A 14,318-nucleotide genomic window follows, 5' to 3' on the forward strand; every position below is an offset into this window, starting at 1 on the left:
AAACACGCTGGCGGCTTGGTCCTGCGTGACGCCCACGGTCTGTTGGACACCGGAAGCATTGTGCCATCCGCTCAGGAATGTGTAGCCGAGGAGTAGTCGCGCGCCGAAGAATGAAAGACAGGATGCCGGGAAGAGCATGGTATGCGAGATGGGTGTGGTTGGCCAGCATCTTGATACTAGTCTGTCGCTGCACTCAGAGTCAGGGATACAAAAGACCGGGTGTTTTCCCTCTCAGACGACGTCGTAAGGAATAATCGATGGGGAGACAGAAGTGGGTTTTGTTGATAATCAAACACTTGTCAATCTTTCCCGTTTGACATGCGCACTGGCGTGAAAGCTGCAGCCATGGCCTAGTCTACACTAATGATTTGCTGTAGAGTAGTAAAGCGGCTGTTGTTTACGGTGCTTAGTTTCACGACTAATGTGTCGGTTCTTTGCTTTATCGGAAAATGGGGGAAAACACCGGGGAAATATTGATCTCTGTTATGTGTTTCAGTGCTTCCTTTTTGCTGTCGCGCGCATGCGCACACGCACACTCACACCCGGCCTTGTCGCGGCATGCCCGTCACTGCTGCTGACGCCGTGCCACCCGAGTCGGTCTACTCGGTCTGTTTGAGGTGCTCTCCTCTATGTGCCACGCATCAGACGAACTGTGTCTACATCTGAAGCTGCCATATCCAGCCTCTCTTGCATATCTGTCATAATCAAGAGAACAGTTCCACCCACTCTTTATTTTTGTTTTCATGGTGTGATCTGTTGACTGTCGGTTCGTTTGTAGTCTTTCGTATGTAGCGCATTGAGCTGGTATCAGCACATGGTTTAGAAATTCTATTATTATTATTATTATTATTATTATTATTATTATTATTATTATTATTATTATTATTACGCGCGCGCGCACACACACACGCGCATACAAAGAGATTCAAATACAGAGTGATATGTCCAAAACACAGTCAAGCACATAAGTATATAGGCATACAACTACAGGCACACTCATACATATATATATAATTATACAAAGACAGACAGAAGGTTAAAAGGTTACACGCCCGATCAACACCTCTGTCATTTCCCGCTGCCACCAACATATCTTGCATTATTTGTCTCTCAAATTCTCATAGCAAGATATGTACATAAAACGGGCACTACATACTCTACCATGCCTGAAAAGAAGGACAATGGTGAGTAATTGGAAATTGTGTGGTTTCTATAACAGTTTATTTCTAAAACGTGCATAAGTTTTTCTTACATTATTCTTGTTCATAATATCAATATAATTTTGAAGTTCTATACAGCTCTTGAACACTTCTCAGACTGTAAGTTATTTTGAATGCCAGCATACCATTATTAACAATAAATATCTCTCAATCAGTTTCATTAAAAACAAATTTTATGTTACCAGCATGGTGAAGAAGCCCACCATAACCAAAATGAAAGAGAGAGAAAGAGAGGGGAATGAAACACTCATAGACACAGAAGCAAACACAGACACTACTGCATTATCTTTTTCATAGAGAATGAGCGATGCACTCTTCTTTCAGAGACTAAGAACTGTTTCTTCCATTATTTTCCTTCATGTCCGGGTGTGCACACGCGTGCATCGTCAACATTTAGCTTTCTCTTCAGACAGCCCAGCGTAAACACAGGACACAGCAGTGCATAACGATTTATTGCATGAAAATAATAGAAAAAAGAATTAGAGCCCAAGAATACTTATTTTTCTGAGACAACCATGGATCCTGTAATAGTTCAAGTTGTTGTTATTGATAAGACATAATTATTTGATCCCACTCCCTTGTCTGTCTACGGTTGTCTTGTTACGGTGCCGTTCACCACGACGACCACCATCAGCACCACAGCTTCATCCTCTCGCGGCAGTCTTCCTTCGTTGCAGGGCTTACCCGATGTCACCGAGAACAGTAAACATTCAGGGTTAAAAATTCTTGGAGGAATTACGTAGGTGCAAGACCCGAAGAAGCAAGCTTTGTGTCACTTCCTAGTTCGTTATTCCTTGGACTGGAGTGCTGGAGCGTCTTCTAAAGACTCTTGAGAACAATTGTCTGTCGATGGTTTTAAGAAACATGCGCGTGCTTTTAATTAGCGAGAAGTGCTGGGATTAATATTCGTAACGAGCTATCAATCGTTTTGTGCGACGAGGGTGTATGTACAAAACGAGATAAATAATTACAGTGCAAGTCGCGAAAACATCTGAAGCTGCAAAGTTATCATGGTAGACAAGTAGACAGATAATCAGAGTCCTCGGTAGAAAAGTAACTGATCACAAACTGAACTAAAATACACATTGTAATAGCAGCCACAGACGTGGGTCTCACTATCTGGAAATTTGAGATTTTCTCTGACCCCAAAAGTCCCTGCGGACCACATGCGTGATACTGCATGAGGCAGAGATGCCAAGGACCTTATTCACGTGCGGCTCTTCCGGCTTTCCAAAACGAGGCCTCATGGGCATCATGGTTGCGAGGAGTAATGCCTGAGTGCTTCACAAACAAAGTTAAATCGCACAGGCACTGTTGTGTGCTGTTCTGTCAAAATGATGACAGATATAACAGCAGAGAATAAACAGCAAACCTAAGCATTGTAATTGTCAGGTTCTTTTTATGTCTTCCTTAATAGTTTCAGAAGGCATCTATACTTATATATACACACAATGTATAGATGTTTAATCTACAGTTGCATATAGTAAATTTTGCCAGAGATCCATGATAGTGTCAGTGTAATAGACAAATTAAAGGTATGCTATTTTGACCGTAGAAGAATAAAATGTTTTGGTATATGCTACTGGTTTTTCAAAAATAGTTTTATAAGTCTTTGTTAGAGTTCAGCTCTTAAGTGTCTTGGAGAATTTGTGACAATGGCTGAAATTTACTCTATACCACATGTAAACCAACAATATTTTTTTATTAGTTCGTTCCACTTAAAGGCCTGCAAGTAATTACAACAATTAAATCACACGTAATCGAAATTTAATAATAACATAATTATAATTTAATTATTATCAATTGAAAATTCTCAATTTCAGGTACACAGAAAATTAAAGATAATTTAAAATCATAGACATAAGAAAGGCGAATGTCTACATCATGGAATATATTCACATGAGGAACAGGAAATTATACAGGTTGGCGATACACCAATACACGAGAAATGTACACATCTTGCAAAATATATATATATGTGGGACAAAACAAATTATACAGGTTGGTGACACACCAATACATGAGAAATGTTGCAATATATATCTATGTGGGACAAAACAAATTATACAGGTTGCATAACAAATGTAAGAGGTATTCATACCTCTGTAATACATGCATATGTGAGTAATGTGGCAATGCTGGCTAGTGACACACAAATGCAAGAAATATGTATCACTGTGCATGAGCAATACAGATTATACAGGTTGGTAACAAACAAGAGATATGTACACAATGAGCACAATATTCACACGAGGCACACCAAATTAAACATGTTGGTGTTACATAAATACTTCGTTAATTGCAAAGGAGGGAATGTGGAGTGAATTCTAAATCCAGTATTATTAATACAGTATTGATACAGAAATCACTGCTCATATGTTTGGTAGCCACTATACCAGGCCATAACTCCGCCTGGAAACACCCCGGGTAACCTGCCGGTCCCAAGCCTGGATGAAGGAGGGATGAGCAGCAACCCCACCCCAGAAAACAACCCCTGCTACAGAAACTGAAACTACAACCAAAGTGAGATGATGTAGTTGTGGCTAAACATGTTCCCATGCTAACTCCATGGTCCTTGTTAATTAAATGCAATACAATCTAAAATCTTATATATTTGAGTGGGGTGGGGCTATCACTTTTTTCCCTTAGAAATAGCAACACCTAGGTTAAATGGTTGATTCATCGGCCACAGTCAGAGTGACTCTGGTTTTTTCTCCAGTGTCTGACGTAGTTTGTCTTTTCATGCACAGCCGGAGTTGCCGCTTGTAACCGTCCTTAAAATGCTTGTTCATTAACCCGTAGACCATCCAGTTGATGCTGTGGTTAAGAAAGAGAAGGAAGGATAAGATGGAGAAAGTGTCTGCTGACACAGGAACCATCTTGGATATCAAGGTACCTGATGCAAATGGGATGTACAGGACGATCAGAACTGCGAAGACGAGGACCAGAGAGCGGACGAGAGCGACGTCTGACTGCGAGATTCTGTTCCTGACACTCACATTCTGCTCTCTGCCAGAGGTCCAGCGGTCGATTCTGTTGCGACTTTTCTTCCAGAAGTTGAGTATGCCCAGACTGAAGATGCCGATGCAGATAGCAGGCAATATGAGGTTGACCATGTTGCGGATGAATCCCAGGCTCAGCGGATTGGAAGTGTCGTATATGCAGAAGTGAAGGATGCGGTTGTAATAAAAGCGCGTGTTGCCCACCTGGAAGAAAGGCAGAGCGGAGATGGCGGCGGAGGCAAGCCACAGCAACACACAGGTGAAGGCCGTGCGACTCTTGGTGACGACGGTGACGTAGAGAGCGTTGTGACACACGCTGATGTAACGGTCAAGGCCGATCATCACCAGCGTGTACACTGACACCATGAAGCTGGTGGTCATGATGAAAGCGTTTGCCTGGCAGTGAACGGCGTTGACAACGGGCTGGTAGCCGAGCAGGACGTCCAGCAGCCAGTGCGGCACGAAGTAGCCGATGACCAGCAGGTCTGCCACAGCCAAGTTGCCCACGTACATGTTGTGCTGAGAGCGCAGCACCTTGTAGGACATTAGTGTGCTGAGAATGAGGATGTTCCCCAAAATGCCGGACACGCACGACAAACACCCCAGAGCGAGCACCACGACCTTCACACCACAACTGATGCTCTCCAACGGCAAAGACTCCACCTCCGAACTGTTGTTGCTCGCCATGGTCAAAACCTGAGAGAATGCCAGAGTTCAGTGACAGGCTTGGGATGAGACGAAAGATGGATACAGGCAGCTATTAAAGAATATTTCCTGTTCGTAGCAAGTTGAACTTATCAATACCTATATGCTGAATAGTTTCTGCTTAAAATTTTGTGTTTCAGAAAAACCGTTTAAGTACAATCGCTTCTGAAACCAATCTCTTGGTCTATTCAGGGAGGCGCCATGTTTTGCTATTGAGTGACATTGTCAACATCGCTGGTTTCCTGGATTTGGCGAGTAGGGTTTACAATTTCCAATCAGAGCTTAACAGCCTGAAAGGAGTGAATTTGGATAATACTGGCGTGAGAGTATAATGTTACAAACAGTAACAGGCAGTTTCAATGTGGCAACTTCATGTTTTAATATTGCAATCGTTACCGATGAAGCTGTCAAGCCAACGTTCTCTGTATGTGAAAAACAGAAAAATTCCATAACACTAAGTTAAATTCGGTTGTACTCAACATAATTTTTTTTATACAGATCCTCTCACACAAGTGAAACCAGGCTCCTACCCAACCCTGCAGCCAACACGAGTCTGTTTAAATTCTTCTCGTCAACTATATTTTGCCCCAAAATGGCGGCCTACGTGAACCGTCCCAGAGCTGCTTTTTACAATTTTAAATAGGTAATTATAGGTACACGATTTTTGGTGCAGCTGACAACTAAATTGTAAGTCGAAACATTTCTGAAAGTTAGTATCAATCACTTAAACCCAAATTGTTAGTTCTCTAGCCATTCTTGTTATTTAACTGTACCCAGCATTCAGCGTTCTTTCACTCTGATGACGGTTACTGGCTGTCAACTGCCCTTTCTGTGATATGTTTTGGAATCTCAAGACTTTAACGGTATTTTCATCTTGCTGTCTGTCGGTCGGACGGTCTATCAGTCAGACACTTAGTACAGAGTGAAGAGATTAATAACGATGCATTTAGTCGACTTGACAGGAATGATCCAAGTCAAATATTAATACAGTAAGAAAGAAAAATGTAGAGATGAACGGAAGAAAGAAGGGGAGAAAAACAAACAAACAGACGTTGCATCCTACATTTTCTAAGTTTAAACGACACAAATACTTTTAGCAGCAAATACTGAACAGAAATATAACATACCTCAAAACAAAGCAGCACCGATGGGTAATGGGGGAAAAATCAGTGAATCAGTGTGAGGAATTGAAGAGAATCTATCAACACGTCTTGATGGAAAATGTCTGATCGGTGAGCAGGCATCCTGTATGTACCAGACATGTCAATAATGCGTCTTCCTATCAGCACAAGACCTTCTCCAGTTGTGGTGAGTCGAATATTTGGATTCTTGTGAACTTTGTTGCGTGGAGTATCAAGCTTCTTATGAACTTATTTGCGTGGGATATACAGGTTCTTGTGAACAAGGATGCGTGGAAAAATCGACAGTGGTAAGGCCTATAGACTAATAACCCACCACTACCCCAAGCCAGTAATGTTGATATGGTAACCATTTCAAATCCGAGTTTATAATGAGACAATCGGAGTGAGCTTTATTTGATGTGAGAGATAATCATGGATATTTCTGGTGCATATAAAACGAGAGAGAATTTGGTATATTTGTATTTCTTGTTTACTTTTTCGTTTGTGTTGTCCAAAATTTATTTACTTTGCTGGCTATACAATTCCTAAACATAAAACATAAGGAGACTTCCTATTTTTTAATAACGTAACAAACCTGAAATATACGACATCGAAATATAGTTTGAAAAGTGCTAAAATTCCGATTAATACATCGTGTGGATGTATACAATGTAAACGATGAAATCACAGCAGAAGGAGTCGTCAGCTTTGTTGCTACACATCACTGTGTTTTCGGCATAAGAACTTCAATGACTTCTTGTATCCTTCCGCAAAGTTCTTGTTCAGCACGCCGTATACAATCCAGTTGATGCTGTGGTTGAAGAATAAACCAAAGACCACACATTGCATCACGTCGCTCGACAGGTCGTAATAGACGTCGATGACGAGGGTCACGCACATGGGCAGGTAAGTCAGGATGCAGCAAGCAAAGATAATCACCAAAGAACGCAGCAAGGATATGTCGGAGGACGACAGCGCCTCTGGATTCACGGCTCTTGTTGTCGCTATCGTTCTTTCGTTGTCGGTATTCTGCGCCTGCGATGTTATCTTTTCAAAGACTGCTTTGAATTTCGCTGCACACGGACACGTGACAAGCGAACTGCTGACTTCATCTTTTACACAATGTCTTGAAGTCATGTGCTGGGGGGATGTATGCAAGTTATCACCCGTTGTCGACTCTTTAAGCATGGAATCATTGATGCTATCCGAAACAGGTGCCAAACATTGTCTATCTGCAGTTATCAGCCTTTCAGGGTGTCCACTGTCCTCTTCGTTTCCTGTGTTTCCATCAGGATGGTCTGGACCAAGAGGGACTGTCAGATATCTGACGTTTCCAGAATCACTTGGACCTACTTCTTCTGGACTGTACATCCTTCGTTGCAATCATGGTCTCGCCGCGAAGAAGGTCGATTACGATCGGGTGTCTTAGTTTCCTGCTGCCACTGTCCAAGTCGCGCTCGACTGCGTTTCCAGACCCTGAAGATAGCAGCATTGCAGACGCCGATGATAGGTATGGGCAGGAAGAGCATGACAGCACCAATCACGCATGTGTAAATGCCGAACTCGTGTTTATAGAAGACACATAAATGAGCCAATGGCCCGTAGCCCGTCGTGTCATCTTTAAGCATGATCAGGTAAGGCAAACACTCGCAGAACCCCAAGATCCAGAGTACAAAAGAGCACAATATCGTCCTTTTCGTTGTGAAAACCTACACGCAAGAACATATTCAGCCTTAAATATAAAAATTGTGACAATTTCTAACTAAAAACCAGGCGTAAGAAATGATATTCATGTTAGCCATAATTTTGTTTTCTATCTTCAGACAGTACAACATAATTTTGGTGATACAAAGGTCTCCGATAAGGACAGACCTCACTTGTTGTAAGAGAGATTAAATTTAAAAAAGATCAGATTTCTTTTTATTAAATTGAATGTAAGCTGTATAGCCTTTGGCAGCAGAAGACGATTAAGGATCATTCTTATTCAGTAGAGCAGCTCACAGTACTTTCTGTTTCTATAAATGTCCGCAAGAAAACGCCGACACAACATCAGCAGCTACACTTACCTTGACAAACAGGTGATTGCGGCACACGCACAGGTACCTGTGGACAGAGATGGCGACGATCGTTAGAAGTGCTGTGTTGAAGGCGCCATGCGTGAAGAAGGCGTTGACGATGCAGTGGACGTTATTCACTACCGGGTGGTGGCCGAGGACCAGGTCCAGCAGCCAGAAGGGCATGATGTAGGCGGACATCACTAGGTCGGCGAGGGCCAGGTTGGCGATGAAGATGTTGTGCACGGAGTGCAGGGACTTCTGGGATACTAATGTCATCATGATCAGCACGTTGCCGATGACACCGCTGATGAAGACCAGTAATCCGAGGGTGAGAACCGAGAGCTGCACCCTCCAAGTCAGCGGCTTTCCGACAAACGGGTTTGTCGTCGCGTTCACCATGGTAACGACTCTTACCCACGGTTGTTCTGTAGTTAACAGCGGATGTCTCTCGTTTCTGCAGAATGTAAATTGAAAAAGGGGAAATCATACACTGTGGAATACGTCGATGAAATAAAAGAATGGTTATGAAGCGCTTTTTCAACGATACCAACAGACAGACCTGCCTTAAAACTATGAAAAAATATCATTATTAAAACAATTAGTATTCTTGTACTTTTCTAGTTGGATAAATTTCACAGAAAATGAAAGTTTCTTTTTCTTCTAGGTGCTGAAAATTTAAAAATATTTTGACTCTTTCGAGTTGTTAAAAATGACTTTTATTTACAGCCTGCAACCAGTAATTTTTTGTTTTACGTTTCGGTGGATGACACTCTAGATAAAATAGTATCAAGATTTCAAGCTTAATTGAAATAAATGACACGATGTCATGAGATTTTTGTCTGTTAAATCGTGGGTTTTTGTACAGAGAGACGAGGCACGTTTGTGCATGACAGGGGACCTGGCCGCCGAGGAGGAGCATTTTATGCAAAGCTTTTAGGTCAACGAGAGATTTTGCTCTGCCTGCGTCAGAGGAGATGTGTCTGCCATGTATTGGCAAAACAACTTGACTTTTGATAACATATTTTTAATCAAATCTTGAAAACGGTGATGGATATTGATCACTGGGCAGGAAAAATACAAGCTCATAAATACGCCCACACACTGACACAACACATGAGATGAAGTTGTAAAAGCTTGGCACAGACATCAGCGGACACCCTACAACATTCCGTGTCTGGCTTCAAATGTTTTGAAAGAGCAGAGTGCATCGCTATTCCTCTTAGTGGTTCCATTACATCTAACCCTAATGGTCTCTTGATTTCTTTAACTGAAGTGAGACCTGTATCAAGCTGGCATACTGAAAATTGTTTTTAGTCAAAAAAAGCGTTCCTATAAGACTTTGCCATTATGAAAATATATCGCGTGTAAACGAAGTCTGTCACTAGAAAACACACATTTTAGACAGTTTATCTCTTTATCAAAGCCTTTAGTTTACTCACAGTCTTGCAGTAAAGGCATGGTCACACACAAGCACCGTGACCTGCGGGTGTCCGTCAGTTTGTAGCAGACGGTTTGCAGTCAAACCAAACGGACAACGCCACATGCAGCAGCCCGGGCCATCGACTGACGTCCTCTGTTTTCTGTTGGACTCGCTTCTGTGTTTCCGGAACTTACCCCATCGCTGACTGTGCAACATGAAGCAGACGATAATTCGGGACCGTTATTGTCTGATGCAGAACAGACACCAAGCTGCCGTGTCCTGGCCCTCTTCTAGCATGTACTTGGTGCACGTGCACCCGGTCCTCTTGCTCGAATTTCCTTCAGCTACCACCGCGACCCACAGTTGTTTTTTTTTCGTATGTGATTGCATTTGCCGTATCTTCTGGAGCTGCTGCTGCTGCTGCATGTACTTTTAAGAGACTCAAAGAGTTTATCGTTCTTCGTCAGCTGAGCGCAAACCCCTGTGACGCCATCATGTAAACATGCGGACTCAGCTATAAAGGCAAATTCATAAACTCCCTAGGGTGTCAAACAACAGCACCAGTGTATTTAAGGAGACGGTTACAAGCGACTTTCTCTCTTTTTTTTTTTTAAACCCAAACACCATTCAGTTTATTTTTGCAAGTTTTATTTGATATCGACGAGAAACCTTCCCACGCTGGGAATTTTGATGTAAGTTTCAAAATTAATTGTATCCTAGCCTGTATTAGTTTCATCATTGCAGAGTTCTTCTGCTTTCCGGGATTCGAGACCTACCTTTCCAGTATAGCTTTAAGCACTTAGTCTATCAGCAACCATCATTACTGACTGGCATACTGTGGTAAAAGCCGCCTCGCTAATTTGCTATCAGACTTCAGATAACCAGAAATACCATGGCATTATCTTATAAATTTGATAACTTGAAGTCACTTCCTAAATGCATTTGATTGGTTGGTTTGGTGATTGTGGCTTTCTAGGAAATCAGGTGGTGATGGTGATGGTGTGTGGGTGTGCTGTCTGCAGGATTTTCTATAGTTCTAAATCTGTCTCTCCCTCGTTTTAGCTGTCATTTCCTTCTGTTTCATTGCCATTATCCTATCAAACTTGCAATTGCATGATCGATCATCTGTCCTAGCTTTTCTTTTGTGACCATTATCAAGCTATTGGTTCATCAACCACTATAATTTCAACACGCTAATTTATACTCTTTCTACAACTCAAGATGTGTGATAAGACATAGAAAGTCCTTTAGTGATTCCTCTTTTATTTTAAGAACAATTATTCGACACAAAACTATTTTTACAAACATTTAATGAACACAAAGGTTGGAATGAACGTTAATACAAAATGAATCCGGAGTAGTTGTGGCATACAGCTATACCATACTCTGGACAGCTGTGGACAACTCTTGATACCTGTAGTCTTATGCTCCTAACTTCTATCAGTGAGAGCTTATAGAGAAAGAGAGAAAAAAACAGACAGACAGAGAGACAGACAGACAGACATTGAGAGAATGAGAGAATGAGAGTGGCCATTTTCTGATTAGCTGGCACAGCTCTGAACTCTTCTTGTGTGTGGCTCACAAATTACAAAAAAAGGTCGACAAGAAGAAAGAACGTCCCATTGTTGAAATGCCCAGAACTGCTTGCTTATCGATTTCATCCATAATTGATCGTCTGCAGAGAAGGGTGCAATCCCTCGACAGCTACAAACATCAGATAAGCGAGAATCCAATGAGTGCCCTACGGTGCGCACACCTCACTGTCATGGTACCGTCTGCTCCAGTTGGCACCAGAGAACATTTCAAAATGTTGCCTGCGTTTTGAGCTCGTTAGGACAGGATAGTGGGATTACATATTCAAATTCTTCTTCGTTTCAATCCTGAGGTATACATTTTATTTAATGTTTCTTTCACGCCGTGTTACAGTATTCCAAGCTTTCATTATTTGGAATAAAAAGTATCTATAAAGGCTTTTTAAACGAACACGTGTTGCTGTATAGGTGACGACCGTTGGCAATTTTTTTCCTATGACCACCATGCAAATAAAATATTCACCCAGCCCCGCTTCCGATGAAGGACAGACCCTATGAGCTTCTTGAACACACACACCCAACATGCTCTCTTCTCTCATTTTTACAAGGGTCGTCTTCCAAAGAATCAGCTTTCACAGAATTCTGATTTTCTCCTGTTCGTTTGCAAGCGACCGTGCATGTGACTGTAAACAACTGCATTGCGTATGAAGATAACAGCTACAGAGTGAGCTTTTTGAGTGTTTACAGCAAGAGGCAGATTCTTGACCATGTGATTCTTGACTGTTGTTCTGCAATTCTCTGAGATGCACCTCTGCACCTTCTGTTCCTTTCTTCAGCACTTCAAACGGGAAATTGCGTCTTGCATGCTACGAGGATTGCTGTGAGAGATTTGAACCCCCACTTCTATTTGTCCCACCTGTGATTCACTATACTGTGATACGCTATGTTGAAATGTCACCCCAGCATCACCACCACCACCACCACCACCACCTAATTTATTTATAAGACTAGCTAGTTGCTTTTTGCCGCTGATTTTTCCAGATATAACCTTATTGTCAGATTTCGATCTGTCACCTGACTCAAGCTTTTTCATTCGGGTCAGTGTGGCGAAATAGTGAAGCATGTACTCTTAATGAGTCCTATGTACCTTGACAGGCTGTCAACTGGAGCACAGCGTTTGAAGTGAAGGGGAGATAAAATGGGAGAGTTACCAGCAACTCTCTCTGGGGCGGTCCGGTGGCGCAACGGATAGCGACTGTCGCCAATACAGTGAGGGTTGGCTGTCCTGGGCTCAGCTCTAGTCTCTTTCTCTGTATGTGGCATCTGTTTACAGGGCTGGCTGCCTTTCCGTGATATAGCCTCGGCGTAAAACACCAATTCAACAAAATGAATATTACTGATGAATTTGGTTGGAAACCAACGACCGGTAGGATTGTGATCAGAGCGCTCTCTCTCTCTGCTTTTTTTATTTTTTATTTGTAAGATATGTCGTAACAGTGAGCCAGCCCTGTTGTTGACATGTTTGATCCGGCTTGTGGCACCTGTTTACAGCACCGGCTGCTTTGCCTTGATGTTGTAGTCCTTACCCCCGAGCACTTGGCGTTGATCATCGTCCGGCTTGTTGAGAACTCATCGTTTTCCGTGCACGTGTTAACGTTCTCGCCCGGACATCCAAATCTGGCAGACAAAAAGATGTACACGTTCCCCGCTGCAGCTGATAGAAAAACAAATTCCTCGTAAGCCTGTGTGCGCTGCGGGGAGGTGGGAGGGCGAGAATGTCTGCCACGTTTTCCTCCGCTCCCAATGCTTCCAAGCACTGAGCGCACTCCGGGCATCCTAACCCTTTAGGACACAATGATGCGTGCACACGACTGTCTCTTTCTTCTCCCTGAAAATTCTCAGCTTGAACTGTGAAATGAAAGTGCCTGCCAGCACCAGACAGATCATGAAACCCCAGACACGGGGGTAAATTAACTGATCAGAAACTGAACAACGCACTTGGAGAACCGAAGGTGTCAAAGGCGTTCATCTCATGATCAGTCCCTATCGCACATCAAAGAAGTGCATTTATTGAAAGCGTGGCGAGATGTATTCCTTGGCAATTTTTATAACTGTCGAAGGTACCGAAACACTTTTCTTTAAAATATTTTCTAAAAAATGCACCTACAGCAGGACAGCATAATCTGACGATAATAATTTATGCTTCACTTTTACAGCAACTACTCCATCTACCATCTGTGAATACTTGGCGTACGTTATATGGCTCATTGATAAAGAATGTGGCAGTTTCCTTTTTTTTATTTTTTAATACACAGCCCCAGCAGATTGACTACCCTTTGTATCATTAAGCGCCACGAATGGTTTCCGATACAAGACAGCATACTGGATAATTAGGAATATAATTATCGTTCATTGAAAAGCACGGCTGTACTGGGTTAGAGAACTGGGAATGGCGGGCAGACGTTGCTTTCGTAATGGGAGATAACTTTCACGTATCATAAGAAGTAACGCACTTAAGTCCCTTGCAACACAGTCCTCTAAGATGCATCTTGCGAAAAATCAACTCATCACAAAACGTGCTTTTCGTGTTGGTATTGAATTTCTTGTTTCTTCCTCTTCTTTAACTCATCACTGCCGTTGTGAATGCTCTTCTACTCATTTTTTTTAAAGGTCATTCTTAACCGGGCAAAATGCTGAAGCGTCGAACCTTCGAAGTCCTTAATTTGGTTTGGCAAACGTTTGTGAATAGCTTAGCACGTAACTTAAATTTCCATGCCCTGATCGTTCTTCTCACAGCCAAAATATTTATGATCCCTCTCTGTTCTCTGGGATCTGTTAGATTAACGGCCACCCTCGGATGTCTGGTTATATTTGTCTTGACTCTTATTTTCTGGATTTTGCATGCATTTGAAGTGTGCCCCTACCATATTGGTTTAAGTCTTTTCGTTGTGGACTTTATAGTTATTATTTACCTTAACTTTTATACATGGCGATGTAGTCTTGTAAGAGATGCGTAGAATTACTATTATTCCGTACAACTGCTGCTGCTATAACTGCGTGATGGCCATTGAAGTGATATAGATTGCACTGTAACCAGTTCTTCCAACAAGCCCATGGATGGTGTGTATGTAAAAAGAGCCAGAACATTGAAATAAAATCTTACGCGTTCCATTTTTACTGTGTGGGCGAAAGTACGTGTCAGTAATTGTTAAGCTACGATAACGGTATCCACTTCGAAACACATTTTTCCGTTCTTCTGAC

The 14,318-nt window shown here is 42.2% G+C and overlaps 1 protein-coding gene across 1 annotated transcript; it reads right to left on the bottom strand.

Moving 5' to 3' along the window:
* Positions 1–1,589: 1,589 nt before the first annotated feature.
* On the bottom strand, positions 1,590–13,144 carry LOC112558744 (kappa-type opioid receptor-like). The gene is made up of 4 exons (XM_025229423.1): positions 9,545–13,144; positions 8,115–8,559; positions 7,402–7,757; positions 1,590–4,934 (listed from the first exon to the last, which is right to left on the bottom strand). The coding sequence occupies exons 1-4, from the start codon at positions 9,739–9,741 to the stop codon at positions 3,887–3,889; spliced, it is 2,046 nt and encodes a 681-aa protein (XP_025085208.1). The 5' UTR covers positions 9,742–13,144; the 3' UTR covers positions 1,590–3,886.
* Between the last annotated feature and the right edge of the window lie 1,174 nt (positions 13,145–14,318).

The sequence above is a fragment of the Pomacea canaliculata genome, linkage group LG1 (genome assembly GCF_003073045.1).
Source record: "Pomacea canaliculata isolate SZHN2017 linkage group LG1, ASM307304v1, whole genome shotgun sequence".
Lineage (NCBI taxonomy): Eukaryota > Metazoa > Mollusca > Gastropoda > Architaenioglossa > Ampullariidae > Pomacea > Pomacea canaliculata.

What these genes read in the sequence shown, in the direction of transcription:
- LOC112558744 (XM_025229423.1), bottom strand. Translation starts at nt 9,741, where the DNA reads ATGTTGCACAGTCAGCGATGGGGTAAGTTCCGGAAACACAGAAGCGAG. An exon ending in CATGCCTTTACTGCAAGACT is followed by an intron (nt 8,560 to 9,544) that starts GTGAGTAAACTA and finishes TACATTCTGCAG; the next exon opens with AAACGAGAGACATCCGCTGT. An exon ending in GCAATCACCTGTTTGTCAAG is followed by an intron (nt 7,758 to 8,114) that starts GTAAGTGTAGCT and finishes TCTTGCGTGTAG; the next exon opens with GTTTTCACAACGAAAAGGAC.